This window comes from Taudactylus pleione, unplaced genomic scaffold, assembly GCF_031769625.1.
Source record: "Taudactylus pleione unplaced genomic scaffold, aTauple2 ptg000019l, whole genome shotgun sequence".
Lineage (NCBI taxonomy): Eukaryota > Metazoa > Chordata > Amphibia > Anura > Myobatrachidae > Taudactylus > Taudactylus pleione.
Window position 1 is genome coordinate 24177496 of NW_028284421.1, and position 21850 is coordinate 24199345.

Genomic DNA, 21850 nt, shown 5'->3' on the forward strand with positions numbered 1-21850 from the left:
TGTGATCACAGCCCCAATTGCAGTGGATTCTTCGTGCACTGCAATACATACGCATGTGCAGAACGCATCAATAGGCCGATTGCGTGTGTAATCGCAGATTTGATCGGTAATGAATCAGGCCCTTCGTTTTAAGAAACCAATAATGCATGAGAGGTTAAACATAGGTAATGTTATATACATAACAATAAAAACACATTTAAGACCTTTTATTATGTTAGTAACCTTTCAGGGGTTAAAACAGAGGTTCCCAATCACAGTCCTCAAGGCGGGATGCAATCGGGAAGCCGGCTGACATTATACCGACAGCCAGCTTCCCGACTGTCAAATCCCGGCGAGGGTGAAATGCCCAGGGTCTAGATGTAGACGCCGCTGATTTCACCGACGTCGGGAGACCGGCGCCCGGCATCCCGATCGAAGGGATGCTGGGCGCCGCGAGTGGACACAGGGTTAGGTTTAGGGCTCCCGGGGTGGGACTTAGGGTTAGGCACCCCCCCGGGAGGTTAGGGTTAGGCTAGGGGGAGGGAGGGTTAGGCACCACCAGGGGGAGGTCAGGGTTAGGCACCCCCCCAGGGGACTTATGTTTAGGCAGCGGGGAAGGGGGGGTTAGGTTACGGCACGATCGGGATTTCCAGCGCTGTTGGGCTTTCGGGATCTGTTCCAGTGTCGGGCTGCCGGGAATCGAACCGATCATACCGATTCCCTCAAGGATCCCCAACAGTTCATGTTTTAGAGATATCCATGGTTGAGCACAGGAGACTTAATTAGTACCTCAGTTTGATTTAACCACCTGTGCTTAACCATGGATATCACTAAAACCTGAACTGTTGGGGAGCCTTGAGGACTGAGTTTGGGAACTTCTGGGTTAAAACATTATTCCCTTTTCTCAGACTGTTAGTGGGTGATTTGAGTCTCTGGGATATGCCTCCAAAGAGGTCACAAAGGAACGATTGTAATGGATCTTATTTTTCCTTGCACCCCATAGAAGCGCGCAGTTAAATGAACGAAGACTGCTTACATTAAGAAGTGGAAATGTGCGCAGCCAGACATTAGAGAATTGAATTCAGGTGTTATTTGTTTTTCTCCTCCATTTACATTGCCAACTGCACACATAGTACATGATGTGCCAGAACATAAGCAGTCATAGAAAGAGAAGACATACACCATAGAAAGAGACCACATACACCGACACCTGGTTAAAGTTCAAAACATTGGGTACACTGGCTTATCAAGAGGCAGCGGTGATGCCAGTTCTGTCATGCCCGACCCCTTCCTTCTCGCAGCACCTGGCTGACTGTGCCTTTGGCAACATCAGCACCTGTTGGTGTTTCGGTAATTCCAGTAATGCAAACAGCCAGCTCCCGACTCCATCGAAGTCCTCGTACTCCTCGTAGCACCAGCTGGCTGACTAAAGGCTCCATTTCTGAACGGAACACAACCCCATTAACACTCACTACAGGGGTTATGTCCTCCTTTCAATATTTAACAAACAGCGATAATCTAAGACTACTTCTGTTTGTTACTGTATCGCTTTTGCCATCTTTAGACGACGAGAGCAATACAGATCGCATTGCCGTCAACGGGGACTCGGCAGACTTTCTCCTTCAGTGAATCCTACAAGGCACTAATGGGTCCCCACTGGGTGAAAGTGTACTGCGCACAGAAAACTGTCGTTGGTAGAGATAGGTTGGCAGGAAAAGAGCAGATGACGCCGCTGAGGAGGGGGATTGTCATTGGAACTCGCTGGAGAATTGAGTAATGCTGAAGCCCAGTGCCATATTTATTAGTATTACTGCAATTCTCAACAAAATATGCTGCTTGTAATACGGAACATTCTTAATGAACTCCAGTCAGCGCAAAACAGCAGCCAAACACCCTCTGGCCCCCAGTATGGCATGGATGGCTCGGCTCTGTGAACGACTGTTACTAAGCGCAGTGCATTAGTAAGCTGACGCGCCTCATAAGCTACTGCTGCTGTTGTCAGCGGGTGAGTGAATAAAGGCACACAGATACTTGGGGAATGGTCATTTCTCAGACGGTCAGTCTTTCTTGGTTCACTGACAGTCGGTCAGTCAGTCACAGGGATAAAGGTATGAGTTTACTTATGCTAACTTAGTAAACCCCATGCTCTGAACTTTAATCCCCATACCTTATAGCTTCTATAAAGCTACATAAACCACCATAATGAGAATGTAAGAGCTGACAGGTGACAGCACAGTCTGTGTGACATAAAGCATGTTGTAAGTGGGGTATATACTGTGTAGCCTGCTTCCATATAGGGAATGGGATATACGTTATTACTAGGAAGCAGTAATAACAATGGGATGGTGCAGAGCAGCCACATAAAGAGGACACAGGATGGTGGCACCCCCATGGCTTCTGCACACCTTGTATACTAACTATGTGGCCTATGGACAACAGGTCACGTGTGCCAGGCCCCGCCCCTGTCAACCTGCTCCGACCCAGCCCCGTTCTCTGCTGTCCTATTGGCTGTACGGAGTTGTCACTCTTGACTAGCAGCCAGGTAGCGCCGTTTATGTCCGGCATGTAATAGTTACCCCATGTGTGCACGCCCGGGGCCGCTTACCCCAATCTTACCTGGAAAGGGTTCACGTCAACAGGATCCGCGAAGGGATTGGTGTCATAAGCGGCCATAGCTGCGGCTGCGATTGCGGGGCTGAGAGCGTGAAGCTGGGTCCTCCAGCCGTGACTCCTCCTCGCACAGAAACCTTCCTGGATGTGACGGGGCAGTTTCTGGTAGGCGTGGCCGTAGAGTGCTGGGTGTGTATACCGGCCAATAGCCGCGCAGTACAGCGATGTAGCCGGGTAATGGGCGTGGCTAGCAGCCCAATCAATGTGTGCGCCGTGAGAGGAGGGGCGGAGCTAACTGACAGCAGGGGGTGTGGCTAGATATGCTGGCTGCAGGTGAAGCACACAGTGCAGGTGAGGCAGTGGTGCGTCACATACTGTGATGTCACTACGGTGACAGTGTCCTCGCGGGCCTCCTGTCAGTGACTGGCGCAGGCGCCGTCCTACTGCTACACGGACATAGGAGAGTTCCCGGCGCAGTGTGATATAACTGCGCTCAATGAAAACTTGTGTGTAACATAGATGCTGATTAACCTCATGTGCCAGCGTGTGTGTGCCTGTGTTATACTACAGCGCGGACACAGACATAAGCACAGTGTAATAACTGATGTGTACTGCCGTAGCGGTCACGTGGTTGTGACATCAGAGGTCCTTTCATCCTTTGGTTCTAACAACAACCCTACTGTAACAGTTGTGCTGTCTGTAGTGCAGCAGCTGACCGCCCGTTGACGTCACTGGCTGTGTGTGGACTACATCTCCCGGCGTGCTCTGCGCGGTGCACAGTGCCCTGCTGCCAGTGTGTGTATGTGTGGTCGGGGCGGGGGAGGAGAGTGAGTGTGGCGAAGAGAGTGATGGCTGAGCCCCGAGGTGAGTGCAGCAGGATACGGGTCACAAATACACGGCCGGGGAAATTCCTCCAATCACACACTGACTGTGACACTGACAGCTATATGGTCAGGATGAGGCTGTCAATGGCGTCCACAGTGCTGGTCGCTCTGGAGAGTATAATGTAGTCCAGCATCAGTACTCAACTTAATTGTGCATTTACCAAATTAAATCACCCCTCCTCTGGCTCCTCTACACCTATTTTTAATGTATCCACGCATATTGGTATTTAGCTTTTACACTCAATGTACAACATGGTAGTTTTCTTTTTATGAATGCTTTTATTTTATTCTGATGTATTGGTTTAGCAAACCGCTGAGTGGGGTTTATAGAGAAGGATAATCAAAGCTCCCAGATAGATATACTGCAACATTGCCAGCTAGCCTGCAGCTGAAGAGCCGTCCCGCAGCTGCTTCTCTTCACAACTGCATTCTGGAGAGTCAAAGCTTATTTATCACAATCTGCATTTTTAATTTGGTTGTGATGAGAAGCTATCAACTAAAGTCACAAAGCTAAAATTAATATTTTCACTTGAATTTAGCAATCTTTTATTGTGGGGTATGGGCTCTGATAAGGCTGTTAGGCTACACATGCATCAGTATGGCTGGCAGGGAATGCTCAAAACCAGACCCCTCTTCAGTGTGGGCCACATTCAATGAAGCCCGAGGGCCACTAAGCTATACTGCGGTATTTAGACCGTGCCCCCTCACACAATTATGTCCCATAACTGCCCCCTCCTACAATTTTAATTAGGTCCCAGAATGGCACCCCTCCTCCCACAATTATAATTATGCCCCATAACTGTCCCTCCTACTCCATTAATTATGTCAGATAGTTGCCCCCATCCTCAAACAATTATGTCCCATAACTGTCCCCCTCTGCAGTGCCCCTTATACAGTGGTCCCCATTATGCAGTTCCCGCGAGTAGTAGTCCTCCCATGCAGTGCCCCTTATATAGTGCCCCCAGTAGTAGTCCCCCCTATGCAGTGGCCCCAGTAGTGGTCCCCATTATGCAGTGCTGTTTATATAGTGCCCCCAGTAGTAGTCCCCCCTATGCATTGCCCCTTATATAATGCCTCCAGTAGTAGTCCTCCCTATGCAGTGCCCCCTGTAGTGGTCCCCCCTATGCAGTGCCCCTTAAATATATTGAACAAAGGCACACACGCAAAAAAAAACAGCCTGCCACTGTCCGCTCCTCTGTCTGGCGTCCTCCCGGCCCGCTCTGAACTATGGGAGAGACGTCTTGCCCATCACCCACTGCGGGACCCGGAAGCAGCAGCCAGTGAGAGTCTGTCTGACTCTCATTGGCTGCCAAAACAAACACACTGCTGGCAGCGGTGTGTTTGTTTCTGTGTAGTGCGGACTGCACTACACTAACCATCGGCGGGCCACGGGGAACGGCTCCGCGGGCCATTGGTTGAAGACCCATGCTTTAAAGGATCCATCTCTGGTATAAATAAATGCGATAAAGTAGACCATAGGCTACTATAGGCTAATGCCATCTGAAGATGGCATTAGCTACCGGGGCAAAGATTCTGGAGCTTGGTAAATCTGACAATTTCGCAACCCCATACTGTAAAAGATTCTTGGGGAAATGGAGATATGTGCTATGGTATTTCCTTCATGCAGTCTGAATATGTTCACATATGCATGCAATGTTACATTTATAAATATGCCCCTTAGTCAGTAGGTACACTGTCTGTTTCATACAGGTATAGCAAAGTGGGAGCTGTCCCTGTTTATTATTATTTGAGATTATCTCAGAGGTTGAGAGATACCAATAATTCTTGGTGTCTTTATGTCATCCGTGTAAGAATGTGCTAAGCATGCTACATATTGACATTCTTTCTTCAAACTGATGCATGCTGACATGATAAATGTCGATCTAACATACCACATACTCCAACAAGCCGAGAGCTGAGAAATCTTGACATCTGCATCAGTGCCATCGATATATCATGCTTTGGGCAAGTGCCCTTTATTGAGCCACAAACACTAGTGTTTTTGATTCATTGATGTAGTAGAATGTCCAACACTGATTTGGGATATTTTGCCTTGCATGGAGTATAACATATGACATTGGATCTTGGATCTGTTGGGGTCTGGCGATATTTATCTACATGCGGGGTCTCATTTACAGTTAGTATTTTCAGTTAGAAGGTTCAGTTCTGCATCTTGGCCAAACCACATAGCTCCCAACTGTCCCAATTTGTGGGATTTATCTTAATCACACTGGAAGGATGGGAAGGCATGTCCCATTCATTGCTGCTTTGCATAGGTTGGGGTCGGCATGAAGGCATGACTCCCAACTATTCCAATTTCAGCAGAGCAGTCACAATTTGATTGTCCCAATTTGTTGAGGGGGGGGGGGGGTTGGGGTTTTGGAGATATCACCCTGCTGTAGGTATTGAAGACAGGTGACTCCAGTGCATGTGGCACCAGAGAGAGGAGGAGGCCCGCACTGAGTCTGCACACGGGTCCCCTCCTCTCTTAAAACGCTCCTGCTTCTGAACCAAGCTTATGCAACTACAGGTGATACAGTGTTGTGTGCAAGCTGCACACGTCTCTGCTTGTGACTAAAGGAGCCTAACTGGGTAGCAAGGGGGCATTCTCATGTTGGCTAAGTTCAGTGAGGATATGTCCTCACTGAACCTGGAACCACTGAATTGGACCCGGTCATTGGCTGAGAGGCGGAAGGCTCACCTCTTTCAGTGAATGAGTGCTCAGCGGCGGGGTTTCCACTGGAGCTGGAGCTGCCAGGGAGAGTTCAAGGGAGATTGCAAACGACGTTTGCAAATCGCACCGTGTATGGGGCCCTTTAGAAAGGCATAATTCTTCCTTTGTTTATGATAGTAACATGAGAGACCCCTGAAAAATCATCACAGATAATATTTTGGGAATCACAACCAAACTTAGATATGCTATCATATAGTATTTTACCCAAACTGTGTATCATAGTAATTACATCTGCAGGAATGCAAGATTCTGAGGTGGCGTTTGACAACTTGTCATTGAAGTTCAAGAGTTGTATCCAGATGCCAGCCACAAAAGTTTCTCAGATCTGAGTTTTAATGACTTATGAGTTTTCATACCCCTTGAAAAACATTCTAGGTATTTAGAATTAACCATAATTTTGTCCTTCTCTATCTTTATGTTCAACCTTGGAAGTCAGAATGCGGTATGCATATATCTATCTGCTTTTGTGCTTAAATGCCACCTTTCTTCAGTACAGATCCTCACCATCTGAGCATTTCATAAATTAATTTGCAGGTATGGGGGGAAGTTATAAAAAAAACCTGAAGTTACTATACATTCATCATTATACATGGTTCAATATCTTGTGATGAATAACATAATTCTCACAAATCACAACTGTACCTCTATTGGCTGCAAGCAGAAACAAGGTTTTCCTACTTGGGTAGCACGCGTAGTATTAATATTCCATCAGTACCTTGTAGCTAATCTCCCCCAATATTTTATGATCAAGCTCTGAGCAGTTCCTTGCTGCGCATCCATATTTTTCATATCAGTATATAATTATACTGTCCGATAGATAAAAAAATAACATATTTTCCTTCAGAAAACTTTTCTATAGCATAAACCACTCTATTTAAATGGGACAAGTTCTATTTTTATTACTATGATTTAGTTTCTGATTATTTTATTTTAGTACTCTAATACCTGGTAATGAAGCATACTATTGGTCATATTTACACAGGAACTTCTGTAGTTGGTTTGATTGTGTTATGTTTTACCCTTTGGCTCCAGTGGAATTTTGCCCCTAGTGCTCAAATTATGATTTCTTTTAAACTATGTGAGTTGGAGTGGCAGTTATAGATAAAAGTATAATGTAAGTAGGATTGATAGGTTGGCATTTTATTGAAAGAAAAGGTCTTGAAAAAGCATGTGCATGTTCTTGTTTTCAGAAAGAAAATATATATATATTTTTTAAAGTAATGTAACATTCTGTTTTCTTACTGCCCACTGCTGTTGCAAAGGTCTGCTCTTGTTTGTGTATGTCACCAGTACCAGGCATGAACACATAGTGAAAGAGATATTATAGAGGCAGACTTATAAATGAATATATTAAGATTCCTTCCGGGACGTGAAGGACAAATTTGACATTCTCAGTTCTGGGCTCTATAAATATCTTTGGCTATGTTGGACAGATGATCAGTACTCCTGTTTAAAAGTCATCCTTGGACACAAAAATTAGCCTAAAGGTTTATTTGAACATATTATTACTTGTTTGGATGTAACTTAGGTCAAATTAGATGTTTGATAGTCCAGAACTGACTTTCAGAAAGCAGAAAGTGGACCTAGATAATATAGTCCCACCTGCAATATTTATGCTAAATATTTGTTAATACATAAACCTTATGTCTACACCGATTATTTTACCCTTCTAAATACCACATAATTGGGCACACTATACCCAAATAGTGTTAAGGGGCCTATCCATTACACGACTTCGTAAACAATCCGACCAAAACTAGGAGGTTTTGGTCGCATTGTTCACAAAGTCGTGTAATGGATAGCCGGCAAGGACCAGCAATGCGCGTGCACGCTGGATCCTTGCCGACCCCGACTATCTACTGAACATGTCTGTCAACCTGACGATGCTCGTTAGGTTCGGCATGTTCAGAGATAGTAGGTAGGACTCCAGCACTGAATTACATTCAGTGAACGCCGTTCAGTGCGGGCACCGCACCTCGGTGACCTGAAGGTCTGAACGCTAGCGTTCAGTCTTTCATGTTGCCTAGTGGATAGGCCCCTTTACAAATGTAGAATAATAGACTGAACAATCTTTCATGGGAAAAAGAACCCTACTTCCTACACTCTTAAGAAAAACAGATCCTTATCAGATAGCTTCTTGTACCTTTCTTCCCACTTTCTACCTTTTCTTGCTGTATGTGGACCTCTATGGAAACAGCAGCAGCATTTTACAGTTCTGCCATCATTTAAGTGTTTCCTCTCTGTCTCCATGACACCAGGCACTGTGATTCAGTACCTGATGAAAAATGATGTCATCTGATGCCTCAAACTTGTCTGTATAGAGGTGGCAGAAAAAAAGTTCCTCACCCCTGCTGTAAATGAATAAATCCTAACATTACATATGGTCAGGGGGACACTTTTAAGAAATGAAATAAAAAAAGAAAACACCTTTCTGTACGTTCATAGTCACATGCAATGTAAAGGACATTGCTATAAAACACCACAAAGCACTGATACAGAAGCTAGTATAAGCACTAGATGCTGTTGTACTTGTGTCACATAGACACTTTAGAGGCAGTTGTGCAGTTTATCCATTCAGGCCTGTACATTGCAACCAGTAGAGGGACATTTTTTTTAAAAAAAGGGACCGTTATCAAGGTCATAGATGGAATTTTGTGGTCCCCATAGCAAAATTTTGAAGGGGCCCCTCTTCCAATGTTTTGGAGAAATGCCTGTCTCCACAGTGCCCCATAATATTGCCCTAGTTCATGTTATGGCCCATAGAAGTGCCCTAGTTCATATTATACCATACAGTGCCACCAGTTCATATTATGCCACATTGTATCCACCCCCCAGTTCACATTATGCCACATTATAGTGCTGCCAGTAGACATTATGCCACGTAGTTCCTCCAGTTCACATTATTCCACACAGGGGGCTGGGTCCAACCAGCTCCTACCTGAGGGGGATACTTCCTAATGCAGGACATTCCATTTTGAGTGGAGATGCTCTTAATTTACACATTTTGGCCCTTTCTGGGACAATCCTAATTTCTGCCCATCAGCTTCACAGGGCTATAAACAAAGAGAAACCCACTCTCCGACAGTCCTGGGCTTACTGATTAGCTCATCTGTGTCTGTGAGCGTGACACAGGATTGTGGGAGATAGATCATGTCAGTGTGGAGCTTTACTGAGAGGGAGAGACTGTCACTGATGAGTACCACTTTTCAAGCCAGTGCAATGGGCCGGACCCAATTTCTAAGAAGGCAATTTCAGGAACTTGGTAGACAACTATATGGGCTGTGTTTGAGGCCCCTAATTCTCGCCAAAGCATTGGCACCCCTTGCACCCACTATAGCTACGCCCATTAGAGTTACCCTCACTCTAACATAATGATACTCTGTAGGAAGTAGATGTCACTTGTTGACATGGTATTTCACTTCCATCCCTAATTCTTCTTTCTTCCTTTATTTGCAGTATTTCTCCTGTCTTGTACAGTGCAAGACTATGCGTGGGGCAAACATGGCAGTGACAGTGAGGTGGCTTATTTGTGGGCTAGTGGTGATCCTACACGGAAGATAGAGCCAGACAAGCCATATGCGGAGGTAACTCAAGAATTCCAACAAGTGGAACAAACAAGTGTATTAGACTCTAAAATACAGCAGAAATGGGCATCGACCCCTGAGCACATTTCTATCTTTGGAAACACAGTGTGCGTAACACAGACTTTATGACTGAAAGTTGAAACATTGCAGATGAGGATGAAGGAATAAAGACTAACTTGGTGGCATATTATAATGTCAGTTGTTGCTGTGCTTCAAATACAGCTTTGGCAGTGGCGTATCTATAATGGGTGCAGTGTGTGCGGGGCACACGGGCCCCCGGGTCCAGGGGGGCCCCGCACCGCACACACTGCACCCATATTATTTTAAACCTACCTGTCCGAGGTCCCGCGTCGGGTGTCACTGCTGCTCAGAACACCAGAAAAATGGCCGCCGCAGCCATTTTCCGGTGTTCTGCGCATGCGCAGTAGACTCTGGGCACACTCTAGTGCCCGGAGTCTACTAATGCTCCGGTGGCTGGCCAGCCAGCAGGGAGAGAGGAGGGGGCTCCGCACGAGGAGTGCACACGGGTCCCCTCCTCTCTTAAAACGCCCCTGAGCTTTGGTAAAGAAGTTTAGTTCCTAAGATTATATTATTATTATCCTTTATTTATATGGCGCCACAAGTGTTCCGCAGCACCTTACATAGTACATAGAACTAATAAGTGAACAGGAAACGAGTAAATTACAGTACATTACAGTGCAGGACACGGACACGACTTATATACATTGCTGCAATAGCGATTAAAACACTCACAATAAGCAGCCGGGAGTTATCAGTCAAGAGTTAGGTGCCCTTATGGGGAGTAAGGAGTAGAAGAAAGTGTAAGGAGAAGCACATGAGGGAAGAGGCTCCTGCTCGTGAGAGCTTACATTCTAAAGATATTGATGTATGTAACAAAAGTGTTCTTTTTCAATGTGTATTTATGAAAACTGGTGTGGTGGGGAAATAAAAGAAGTTACTTGATTCCCTTATAAAGGGCATTTGTTTAATTTTCTAATAAAATAACACAGAGAACCTGATTGCTACAGATTACATTCACTTTTTCTGTCCCCCCTTTTTATTTACTATTTCATAATGTTCGTAAAAGCAACTGCTTTGCTGTTTGCCTTTCTTCAACATTTACTATCTTATATTCATATTCTTCAAAATTTTCTTTCATTAGCTGTGGATGGGAACTCACCCCAAAGGTGACGCTGTAATCATAGACAATCGTGTTACCGAGAAGACCCTAGGACAGTGGATTGCAGCTCATCCAGATTGTCTTGGGTCAAAAGTCAGAGAAGCTTTCCAGGATCAACTTCCTTTTTTGTTTAAAGTGCTATCAGTTAGACTTGCACTATCCATCCAGGCTCATCCAGACAAGGTGAGATGCCGCAGTACAAGGGAAGTAGGAATAGGAAAGGAAATATGAGGGAATGGGGAACACAGGGGTATGATATTAGATAACTGAGAGGGAACTGAACAATTCTACCTCCATCTTATATTTTTTTTCAACCTCTACTGTACGGGTTGGGTACGGGATCCCGGTGGTCAGAATCCCGAGGCCGGCATCCCTACAGCGTAAGCTTATCCCTAAACCTAGCCCTCCACCCCTAGTGCCTAACCCTACCCGCTAGTGCCTAACCCTGCCCCTAGTGCTTATCCCTCCCCCTAACTCCACTACTTACTGTCGGGATGCTGACCAGCATTCTGAGTGCCGGCATTGTGACAGCCAGAGTAGTGGCTACATCCCCTACTGTACTTATTGTATTTATAAGACTTATCATCTTTTTCTCTTCACACACAGGCACTGGCTAAGAAGCTCCATGTCCAATTTCCACAGCATTACCCTGATGACAACCACAAACCAGAGATGGCCATAGCTCTTACCCCTTTCCGGGGTCTTTGTGGATTCAGACCTATATCTGAGATTGTAGGCTTCTTGCAGGGTATGAACACACATACACTATCCCCATTCTACAGTGCATACATGTGGGGGGGGATCATCTTACTAGTTGTACAACCTTTTATTACTTTTCAGATGTCCCAGAGTTTTATGCACTTATTGGTAAGGAGGCTGCCCAGCAGTTGGAGTCTAGTGCAGCAGATCCCTGTAAAGAGTTGGAGGAGCAGAGGGCACTGCGGAGATGCTTCACTTGCATGATGCAGAGCAGCAAGAAGGAGTGTGCAGAACAGCTTCATTTGTTGGTTCAGCATGTAACTCAGCAAGGTACACAGCTGTCCTAAGGAACACAATTACCTGAACACACTGCAGTACATGGGTATTGTGTAAAGATATGCCTCATATTTTACTATTTGTTTTCCAGTTCAGAGTGGAGGAGATGTGTCTTACTGTATTGGAGATCTGCTCCTTACACTGCATTCACAGTTCCCTGGAGATATTGGCTGTTTTGCTATTTATTTCCTCAATGTTGTGACACTTCAACCTGGAGAAGCCATGTACCTGGGAGCCAATGAGCCCCACGCTTATCTGGAGGGTGGTGAGTAACTCTATTAAGATCTACACATGAAATGTAATGCTTCTCTAGTACATGCTTCTCTAGCTACTAGTACAATTCACCACATTAACATGAGTGTGTGTGTGTTTGTATGAGGGACACTTCTGATTACAAGTGATTTTTGTGGCAGGTCAGCAGTTTATTTCAGAACCTAACGTATGTGCATCTATACATAGAATAAAATACAGTCCCTGGTCAGCGTCTGTCTGTTTGATTGGGCTAATCTCCAGAACCACTGGATGGATTGTGGTGCAGTTTTCACTAATCTACAGACCATTTGTCGATGAGCGTTTAGGTATATGAAACATTAACGTATGGCAAAAGGGAGCTGAGCAGTGACGATTTTAATGAAGCAAGTCAATAAAAAATGGACGTCCGAACGCTTTCTTTGCTTACGCCGCCTAAACTGTTAAAGATATATCACAACGATGGACTTTATTTTATACCATGTAGAGATTGATACGTATTATACAGTTTCTCCAGAAAAATTTATGTAAGCGCTGTTTACTGATTTGAAAAAAATAAAAAGGGAAAAACTTTGTTTGTAATATTTCCTATTTCATTTATTTGAAAAACAATTCTTTAATTTTAAACAAGCCCAATTCCCGGTAAGAGTCTGCTTTGGCATGACAATAAATAAAGCACAGCGACAGACACGTAACGTGGCTAGTATTGACCTAAATGGAGACTATTTTTCTCATGGGCAACTTTACGTGGCCCTTTTTTGTGTTAAGTCAAAACTAAACCTTTTCGTGTTGACGTCAGGAGGAAAAACTATTAATGTCGTCTACAAGGCAAACTTATAATACCTTGGTTAAAAAAGACTATTGCTGTAGATTCAATATTGCTCCTGTGCAAAGCCAGGGTGGGTCGCTAGATTCAATATAATGCTTTACTTGTCATACTGCCTCTGTGTGTGTCTGTAATTGTAATGTTATGCCACTTTGACAAGCGTCATTCACTTTGTATTGTGTCAGTTGGTAATTCTATATGCTGAATCTCAGTAATATAAAGAAATAGAGCTAATTTGGTACAGCTAAGTGATGATGACAAAAATAAGATGCAATTCAGTTGAAAATACTTAACGTTTAAGTTTCAGCATCCAATATGTTTTATTTAGCTTCAATCTGTCTGTGGGAGACCCATTTCTCAGATTCGTCCACACACATACCGACTTGCTCCCAATCAGCCGATGTACACGATTTCCCCTGAACCCTCCCTGAACTCTCCCCAGGCAGTCGTGGTCACGATTTGGAGTTAAAAATGTCCAATCTGACTTAAGATCCATCGTGCAGCCAGTGCATTGTATCCCAGATTGGCTAATCTGCCCTACAGCATGGCAGATCTGAAGATGCGAGGTACGACGAGCGGGGACGCGCATCGTCATCGTGATCAAGAGTAGAAACTCACGATTTGGCCATTTTTTACATGATCTGTTGTCACGGTTCGTCGAAATCGGCCAAATTGGATGAAAAGTCGGTATGCGTGTGGGCACCTTCAGTCTTCAATGCAGAAGTGAGCACATGATACTTCTTGCAAGTTACTCTGTCTTAGCTGAATCTCAATGAACAAAGAGATATCACCCTCTCTATCCTGTTTCCTCACTATGTACAACCTCCCAAGGTAACTGGTTAGAACAGGTATAATGTCCCATAATGTTTAGTGTGACCACTATGTGTTCATCTAGTGCCAGACTGAGAGAGACACAGGAAATAAAGGGCATCTCGGGATATTTAATGTCTTGTTTGACCATAAAGGAGTTCGAGTTGGCCACCTATCAATCAACAATGATAATAATAAAATTAATTTTGTGTTTGATTATCACTGTAATTGAGGGGTAAATTTCAAGGGATGCCCTAAGTACATTACAGTAACTATGGTAACATCCCAGAACTGTATTGTTTTTACATTTTAGCTTGTCTTCCCTTAGGTGATATGTACCAAATTACAAGAATCCATTATGTAACCTAACCCCATTTGTCAAAAGAAAAAAAAAAGTGAAACTCATATGGGTACATTAATAGGATGAAACACCATGGGCCAAATGTAATAGGGTGGGAGTTTAGAAAATGAGAGTTTTCTCACACTTTTTAAACTGGGCCAATATAATAGAGTCTGAGAACAAAGCAACAGAGCAAACTTTCATATTTTTCAGACTCAAAAAACTGTCACGATTTAAAATCTCATCCAGGTGTTTTCCCATTTTGAAGATAAAACTCGACCAATGTGAGAGGTTACTGCTAAACTCTCACATTTTCTAAACGCTCACCCTATTACATTTGGCCCCATGTGTCATTATGCGGTTAATTGAATATTGAATCTTTTTTTTTGTGTAATTTACTGAGCTCTTTCTTTCTACAGACTGCGTGGAATGTATGGCTTGTTCTGATAACACTGTACGTGCTGGCCTCACACCTAAGTATATAGATGTGGACACACTGTGCGAGATGCTGACTTACATACCAGCTCCAGCCACTGCTAAACTTTTTACTCCTACACCAATCAGTAGTGACCCCTATGCTCTCCTCTACAACCCTCCTGTGCCTGACTTCACAGTCATCAAAATTGAGGTGAGATCATTGAGATTTGTATACTTACTAGCTGATGTACCAAGTTTCACCCGGGTAGTCCTTAGATATTTAATGTTTCCATTTCCATCTCACCACTACAGTAATGGTGCATACACACGGTCAGATAATCAGGATGATATAAATGATAACGATTCTGTTTATTGTTCGATCATTTATATCAGGGGTCAGGGAACTTTTTTACCTTTTACCCCAAAATATATTTAGATACGCCGACGTTACCCCCTTGATTTGAAAGGAAGGAAATTATATAGTAGTGCCCCCATAGTTATGCCCCTGTAGTAGTGCCCCCTATATAGTGCCCCTGTAGTAGTGTCCCCATATAATGCCCCTGTAGTAGTGCCCCCATATAATGCCCCTGTAGTGCCGCTTGTACAAAAAAACCCCACCTTAATCCCGCTCATGACGTCTCTCCCATAGTGCGCATGGAGAGAAGCGGAAGCTGGAGTTCAGAAGAGAACTCCAGCCTCCGGCTAACGCAACGCTGCAGGGAGGGCGCCCGCTGGTAATAACATCTCAGCGGGTGTCCGGCTTAGAGCCTCCCTGCGGCACAGCCAGGCATGCATATGAATCATTCAATATTATAGAATGATTCATATGCATGCCCGGCTGTCCGTCCATTACCCCCAGAAATAAAATTTTTACCCCATGTGGGGTAATATACCCCTGTTTCCTGGCGACTGGTTTATATCGTCCTGTTTATTAGCCCCTTTCAACAACCAAACGATGGTCGATGCGCGGGCACGTATGGTCGATATCGACCATCACCCATGCATGCAGGCCAACCTGGTCGATATCGTAGTTGGGGGGTTGGTGCATGTGCTGGATGTTCGATAACGATCATCCACCACATGTAAGACGATCAGACAACGATATCTGATTGTTGTCTGATCGGACCGTGTGTATGCACCATGACACATCTCTATTGCAATGTATTACTGCTATATTAAGACATTACCCTCCCTTACCAGTTGGTGTTTGGATATGAACTGTGCTGTAACCACGATGAGACAGTCAGTCAGCACATTGCACATGGGGAGGAAACATTTTAGCTCTTTTCACCCCCTTAAGAGTCAAATTTCGAAAAATCCCTTCTTACTGGGCACCTATGTCATGGAAGGAATATACTCCTCAATTTTCATGTTTCTAGGTCTAGGCGTTTGTTTTTTTCTGGAGGGATAGCTTTAACAACTCAGAACTACAATGTTCCATAAGAAACTAACTGTAAAGTGAATGTATATCAGCAGTGTCCGTCTTGCGCTATTCTTTAAAATGATATACAGGATATCTCAGAACAGAATAATATCAATTTTATTAAACACAGAAGAAAAAATATAATTTTTCTAAAAACAATCACATGCAAATGCAGTGAAATGATAATAATAATAGAGGTCACAAAATTATACTCCAACAGGTGGTATAGACTGGAGTCATGTAATTCACCACAAAGGTGCTGGTGAGCAAATGAGGATAACCCTCAGGGTGGTACACATACATATATAATTGATAAGCAGCATAAAAAAATATAAATAACAATAAAACTCCCCCCCCCTAAAAGGGACATGTAAATTAGCTCTCAACAGGACAGATATAGTCAGTTAGTTCTAAATGAGCAGAAGACCTGTAGCAATCGAAGGAAAAAATTATCTTACCAGTAGGTGTAGGTGAGTGTCTTTCGGGTAATTTAGCAGGGTGTCTCCGGATACGACCCTACTAGACACTCACAGGCTTAGGTTACCAAAAGTCTGGTGGCTGTTGATGACTTCCAACACGTTTTGAGCCCTATAGGCCTCTTTCCCCCCACCTCCCCTCAACAACTTAGACCTGGTGAGAACATTAAGCGATATATGGGCCCTATGACCCATCCAGACCAGCGAGGAGACAAGACTGTCTAGTTTTCAAAATACTGAACATGGAAGAAATACAGGGGACTCAGGGCCTGATTCTGACCCGCTCGCGAGCGGGACGGACACTGCAGGGCGGTAGTGTGGTCGACACATAAGTGCCGTCCGCACTACCTACTAGGAGCAAGTACACAGCCGCCAGCGCCGGCAGCTGTGTGTTTGTTTTAGCAGCCGATGAGAATCAGACAGACTCTCATCGGCTGCTGCGCCCACTGCCGGAGCCGGGCTCCATTTTCCGGCTCCCGCAGTGGGTGATGGGAGAGACGTCATGACGTCTCTCCCATCATGCAGAGCACGCCCGCCCGGAGGACAGAGGAGCGGATGCCGGAGCGGGGATTAAGGTAAGTGAATTTTTTTATTTTTTTTTACATGATTGGCTGGGACTGCAGGGGGGGCGATCACTGCTGGGGGGAGGCTACCACTGGGGGAACCGCACGACTACTACTGGGGGCACTGCTAAGGGGGGAGATCACTGCTGGGGGCACTGCTGGGGGGGGAGATCACTACTGAGGGCACTGCTGAGGGGGGAGATCACTACTGGGGGCACTGCTGGGGGGGATCACTACTGGGGGCACTTCTGGGGGGGAGATGACTACTGGGGACACTGCTGAGGGGGGAGATCACTACTGGGGGCACTTCTGGGGGGTGGGGGGGAGATCACTACTGGGGGCACTGCTGAGGGGGGAGATCACTACTGGGGGCACTGCTGAGGGGGAAGATCACTGCACTGCTGAGGGGGGAGATCACTGCTGGGGGGGCACTGCTGGGAGGGAGGTCACTGCTGGGTGAGGAGGGGAGATCACTACTGGGGACACTGCTGAGGGGGGAGATCACTACTGGGGGCACTTCTGGGGGGGGTGATCACTACTGGGGGCACTGCTGAGGGGGAAGATCACTACTGGGGCACTGCTGGTGGGGAGATCACTATTGGGGGCACTACTGGGGACACTGCTGGGGGGGAGATCACTGCTGGGGGCACTGCTGGTGGGGAGATCACTACTGGGGACACTGCTGGGGGGGAGATCACTGCTGGGGGCACTGCTGGGGGGGAGATCACTGCTGGGTGGGGAGGGGAGATCACTACTGGGGACACTGCTGAGGGGGGAGATCACTACTGGGGGCACTTCTGGGGGGGGAGATCACTACTGGGGGCACTGCTGAGGGGGAAGATCACTACTGGGGCACTACTGGGGACACTGCTGGGGGGGAGATCACTGCTGGGGGCACTGCTGGTGGGGAGATCACTACTGGGGGCACTACTGGGGACACTGCTGGGGGGAGATCACTGCTGGGGGGGAGATCACTACTGGGGGTAGGCTACTACTGGGGGCACTGCTGGGGGGGAGATCACTACTGGGGGCACTGCTGGGGTGAGGCTACTACTGGGGGCAATGCTGGGGGGGAGATCACTACTGGGGGCACTGCTGGGGGAAGGCTACTACTGGGGGCACGAATACTATGGGGACATTGCTGGGGGGAGGCTACTACTGAAGGCACGACTACTGCTGGGGGGAGGTTACTACTGGGGGCACTGCTGGGGGGAGGTTACTACTGGGGGCACTGCTGGGGGGAGGCTATTATTGGGGGCTCTATTACTACTGGGGGCATTGCTGGGGGGAGGCTACTACTGGGGGCACTGCACAGGGGAGGACTAGTACTGAGGGCACTGCACAGGGGTGTGCACCTTGCCAGGGGTTGTAGTAGCCGCGACTGCGTACAACTTAGAATCAGGCTCTATACGGAGGGAGTATCTCATTCCCTCAGTAGGACCCCGCTCTCTCAATAGAGCCCGCCCCCATCAGGGCTGCTTTCTAAAATCTCCCGGGCTGGTTGTCGATCCCAATCCGCCCCTAGCCGCATGGCCCATTTTGCCCATAGTGATAAATTGATGAAGCTGTAGAAATACAGGTCACTAAAAACAAGCAGACAGGCTGAAAATGGGGATGCTGATAGAGGCACGGTTACTGAGTAATATAGTAATGGCGACCACTGCCAGCAGGCCCACCTTGCAGCCAGGCAACAGAGGCAGGAACCTGTACAGTGGAGCAGCTCCGCCTTCCCCCAGCTGCACCGAAGATTAAGGGATGCTGATCACTGCTTCCAGCAAGCAGCACTGCAGCCAGGAAGGAGCTCCGGCGAAACACATGTGTGGAGGTGCTGGCAGGCTGCAAGCAGTTAGAAGCGCCGCCGGACCTCGCTCCACTCCAGCATCAAACATCAGCCATCACACCATGACCACCACGAGTACCAAGATGTAGTTAAAGGAGTATTGGTCAGAGAGCCCAGGGAACTAGTGTCCTAATATGTTTCCCCTGTGGCCACCCCCACCTAGACTTGGATATTTTTGGTGCTAAGCTTTTTAGATGAAGAGCATTTTTCAATCTGATTTTAAACATTATTACGTCCGTACTGAGGTCATGGCACCTCCTAGTCTAGCTCCAATCTTGTCTATTTTGCGTTCCATCATACTATTGTGAGGGTTGATTGACCAGATCTCAATTTTAAGCTTGATCACATATACTAATTTGCTTTCTTCCCAGTTAGATTTAATTGGGTGTGCCATTACTATTTGAGAGGTTTTACTGCCATAATTAATTTTTAGTCAAACTGTTTATTTTTCTTACAGTGACACCATAAGCAATAAAAACAGGTATCAGGGTACATATAAACATAATGCAGAGAAAAGAAAAAAAAAAGTGTAAAGCTTGAAGAGTAGCGAATTAGATCCATATGACTGTCACTAGGTCAGGAATGTAGTAAAGTGTAAAAAGAAAAAACAGCAAAAGAAAGGGGGAACCCAACAAAAGCAAGAGGGAGGAAAAATAAGGGGGGGTGGGGTGAGTGCAGAGAGGTAGAGGGAGGAGTAGTGGGAAGGGAATTGAGGAGTTATGGCAGGAGTGTTGGTAAAAGAGAGAGGGGCAGTCAAGATGACCCCGGTCCAAACAAGTAAGAGGTGTAGTGAGATGATTGCTTTAATTCTTACCAGGTGGCACAAAAAATCAGTATGTCTACCAGCAAAAATGTTAGATCATCTATATCCATGTAAAAATAAATTAAGATGTCTGAGAAGATATTTATTAAAGGTCCCTTTCCCATGCCTGAGTAACTGTGGGGAGTGTGTGAAATCGATTTTTGATGATCAATGTATATAGTGTAGAAATAGTGTGGGAAGGGACTTAAGGAGAAATGCAGAGAGCTTCAACAGAAGTAAAGGATTTATGTAAGTCCTTCTGACTAATCGAACAGGTGAGGATGTGGCGTATTTGCAAATACTTCCAAAAGTCAGAGCGCTGTAAATCCCATGACGACTTTGAGGGGTATTCAATATGGGAGCAAAAAGTCCGTGCTGGACTTTTCTCTCCACATCGGAGATTTTTCAGGGATAAAGTATTGGGCGCGCGCCCGCTTTATCCCCGTATTCAATATAAAATCTACGAAAACGGGACCTGGCGAAGTGGGATTTGCGATAAACTACGAAATTTTCCTGGAAAAAATTGTAGGGCCCCCCTAAAGTTGTAAAAACATGGGGGATCACTATGGGTACCCCCGTTTTAGCCTGCAAATGAAAGTCGGGGATTTAAATAGCCGCAGCAGGTGTTTTTTCCCGACATTGAAGAAGTGTTGCAGAAGAGCACTTAGGTTATTTTTTTCATTTTTTTAAGTGGTCGCATCAAATTTGGGGTACATGAAAATGGGTACTAGCATATTTTTATGTCCCTAAAGTAAGTTTTAAAAAATTCTGCAACTATGCACCTGCCGCATACTTGCAGAATAGCCCTGAACCTATTTCCCTATTTTTAAACACTTTTTTTACCAATTATTTTTTTTTCACCCCAATTTTTAAATTCATTTTTTGGGGTGTCCCTATTTTTTTTATTTTTTTTGACACAGTTATTTTTAAAATGTAATTCCCAGGGGTGCAGGCTATTTTTTTTTAAGACTGCACCCCTAAACCCCAATTCTGCACTTTTTTTCGCCACCTATTCAGTGGTGAAAAGTTATCCCCGTTTTTTTTCAAAGACTTTTCGAACCTGCGAAAAGTCTTTGAAATTGAATACAGTGTAAAACTAAAACCAGCAAAAATGATGTCATAGGTGCGATATTAACGCAAAAACTGAGTTTTCGCTCCATATTGAATTCCCCTATATGTCCCCTGATGAGCATATCTGCTGGCCGATCCGAAACACACCCACTTCAGCCCAAATTTTGAAAGTTGGGATATGAAAATCTGGAATAAAATCTCTAGGTTAAACAAAAAGGATGTTAAAGGTGAAATTGGTGAAGGAATATGTGGAAGTGACATTTTTTTTTTTTCAACAACATAGAGTAGGAGTGATAATAGGATGATCTATATATGTTAGCTTTGGGAGCCATGGGAAAATCTCTGAGAAGGAAAACAACATTCCTCCAAATAAACCCATTGTTTGGTATCTTTAACATGGATCTACTCCATAATAGCATGTTAATACCTGCAAACAAGTGTTTGCGACGAATTAAATCCCTGTTTAACCGACCCCATACGATTTCACCTATGAGATGTTGGATTTCTTGGAGCCACGTTTGAGGAATGTGAATTGGTCATGTTTGTAGTAAATCTAAAATTTTAGGTAAAGACTTTGGACCTCATTCAGAGTCAGTCGTTACGGTCGTACGCAGCCGATGTTCGCTGAACTGCGCATGCGTAAAGTTCGCAATGCGCGTGCCCAAACTAGCTGTTACGATCAGAAATTTCTACTTCTGGGTCCATAGGGTATCCACAGGATACCTTGGGGGTATAGGTGATGACGTCAGGCACGGACACCACAGAGTTAAATTTTCAGCCTCCAAGGATGCACCAGGGTCCCTCTCCTATACCCCACCCCCAATCCAAGGCAATTCAGTTTGTGGGTGTCCGGAGGTCGTATCACATTCACAGAGGGGGCTGTAATAGCCACAGAAGATTTCTTCAGAGTGCAGCTGTGGCTGCACAAGATGAGCCTTACAGCATGGACAGTCAATACTGACGTCCATGCTGTCGCTCCTACACCCCGCCGGTACCGATCCGGGGATGCTGGTAGGTAGCTGGGGTC

At 45.4% G+C, this 21850-nt stretch overlaps 2 protein-coding genes across 3 annotated transcripts in view; one reads left to right on the forward strand and one right to left on the reverse strand.

Moving 5' to 3' along the window:
* SCAMP2 (secretory carrier membrane protein 2) overlaps nucleotides 1-2765 on the reverse strand; it is a 29896-nt gene extending 27131 nt beyond the window's left edge. Inside the window, exon 1 of the mRNA XM_088446179.1 lies at nucleotides 2596-2765. Coding sequence (XP_088302305.1) covers nucleotides 2596-2652 — 57 coding nt within the window. The 5' untranslated portion in view covers nucleotides 2653-2765. The remainder of the gene's footprint in view (nucleotides 1-2595) is intronic.
* A 97-nt stretch (nucleotides 2766-2862) lies between these two features.
* MPI (mannose phosphate isomerase) overlaps nucleotides 2863-21850 on the forward strand; it is a 41939-nt gene continuing 22951 nt past the window's right edge. Inside the window, exons 1-7 of one of the 2 annotated variants that reach the window (XM_088443768.1) lie at nucleotides 2863-2940; nucleotides 9664-9791; nucleotides 10954-11154; nucleotides 11578-11719; nucleotides 11812-12000; nucleotides 12098-12271; nucleotides 14651-14859. In XM_088443768.1, coding sequence (XP_088299894.1) covers nucleotides 2910-2940; nucleotides 9664-9791; nucleotides 10954-11154; nucleotides 11578-11719; nucleotides 11812-12000; nucleotides 12098-12271; nucleotides 14651-14859 — 1074 coding nt within the window. In that variant the 5' untranslated portion in view covers nucleotides 2863-2909. Of the gene's footprint in view, nucleotides 2941-3322; nucleotides 3454-9663; nucleotides 9792-10953; nucleotides 11155-11577; nucleotides 11720-11811; nucleotides 12001-12097; nucleotides 12272-14650; nucleotides 14860-21850 lie in introns of those variants that run through there. The other variant, XM_088443777.1, reaches the window with a different exon arrangement.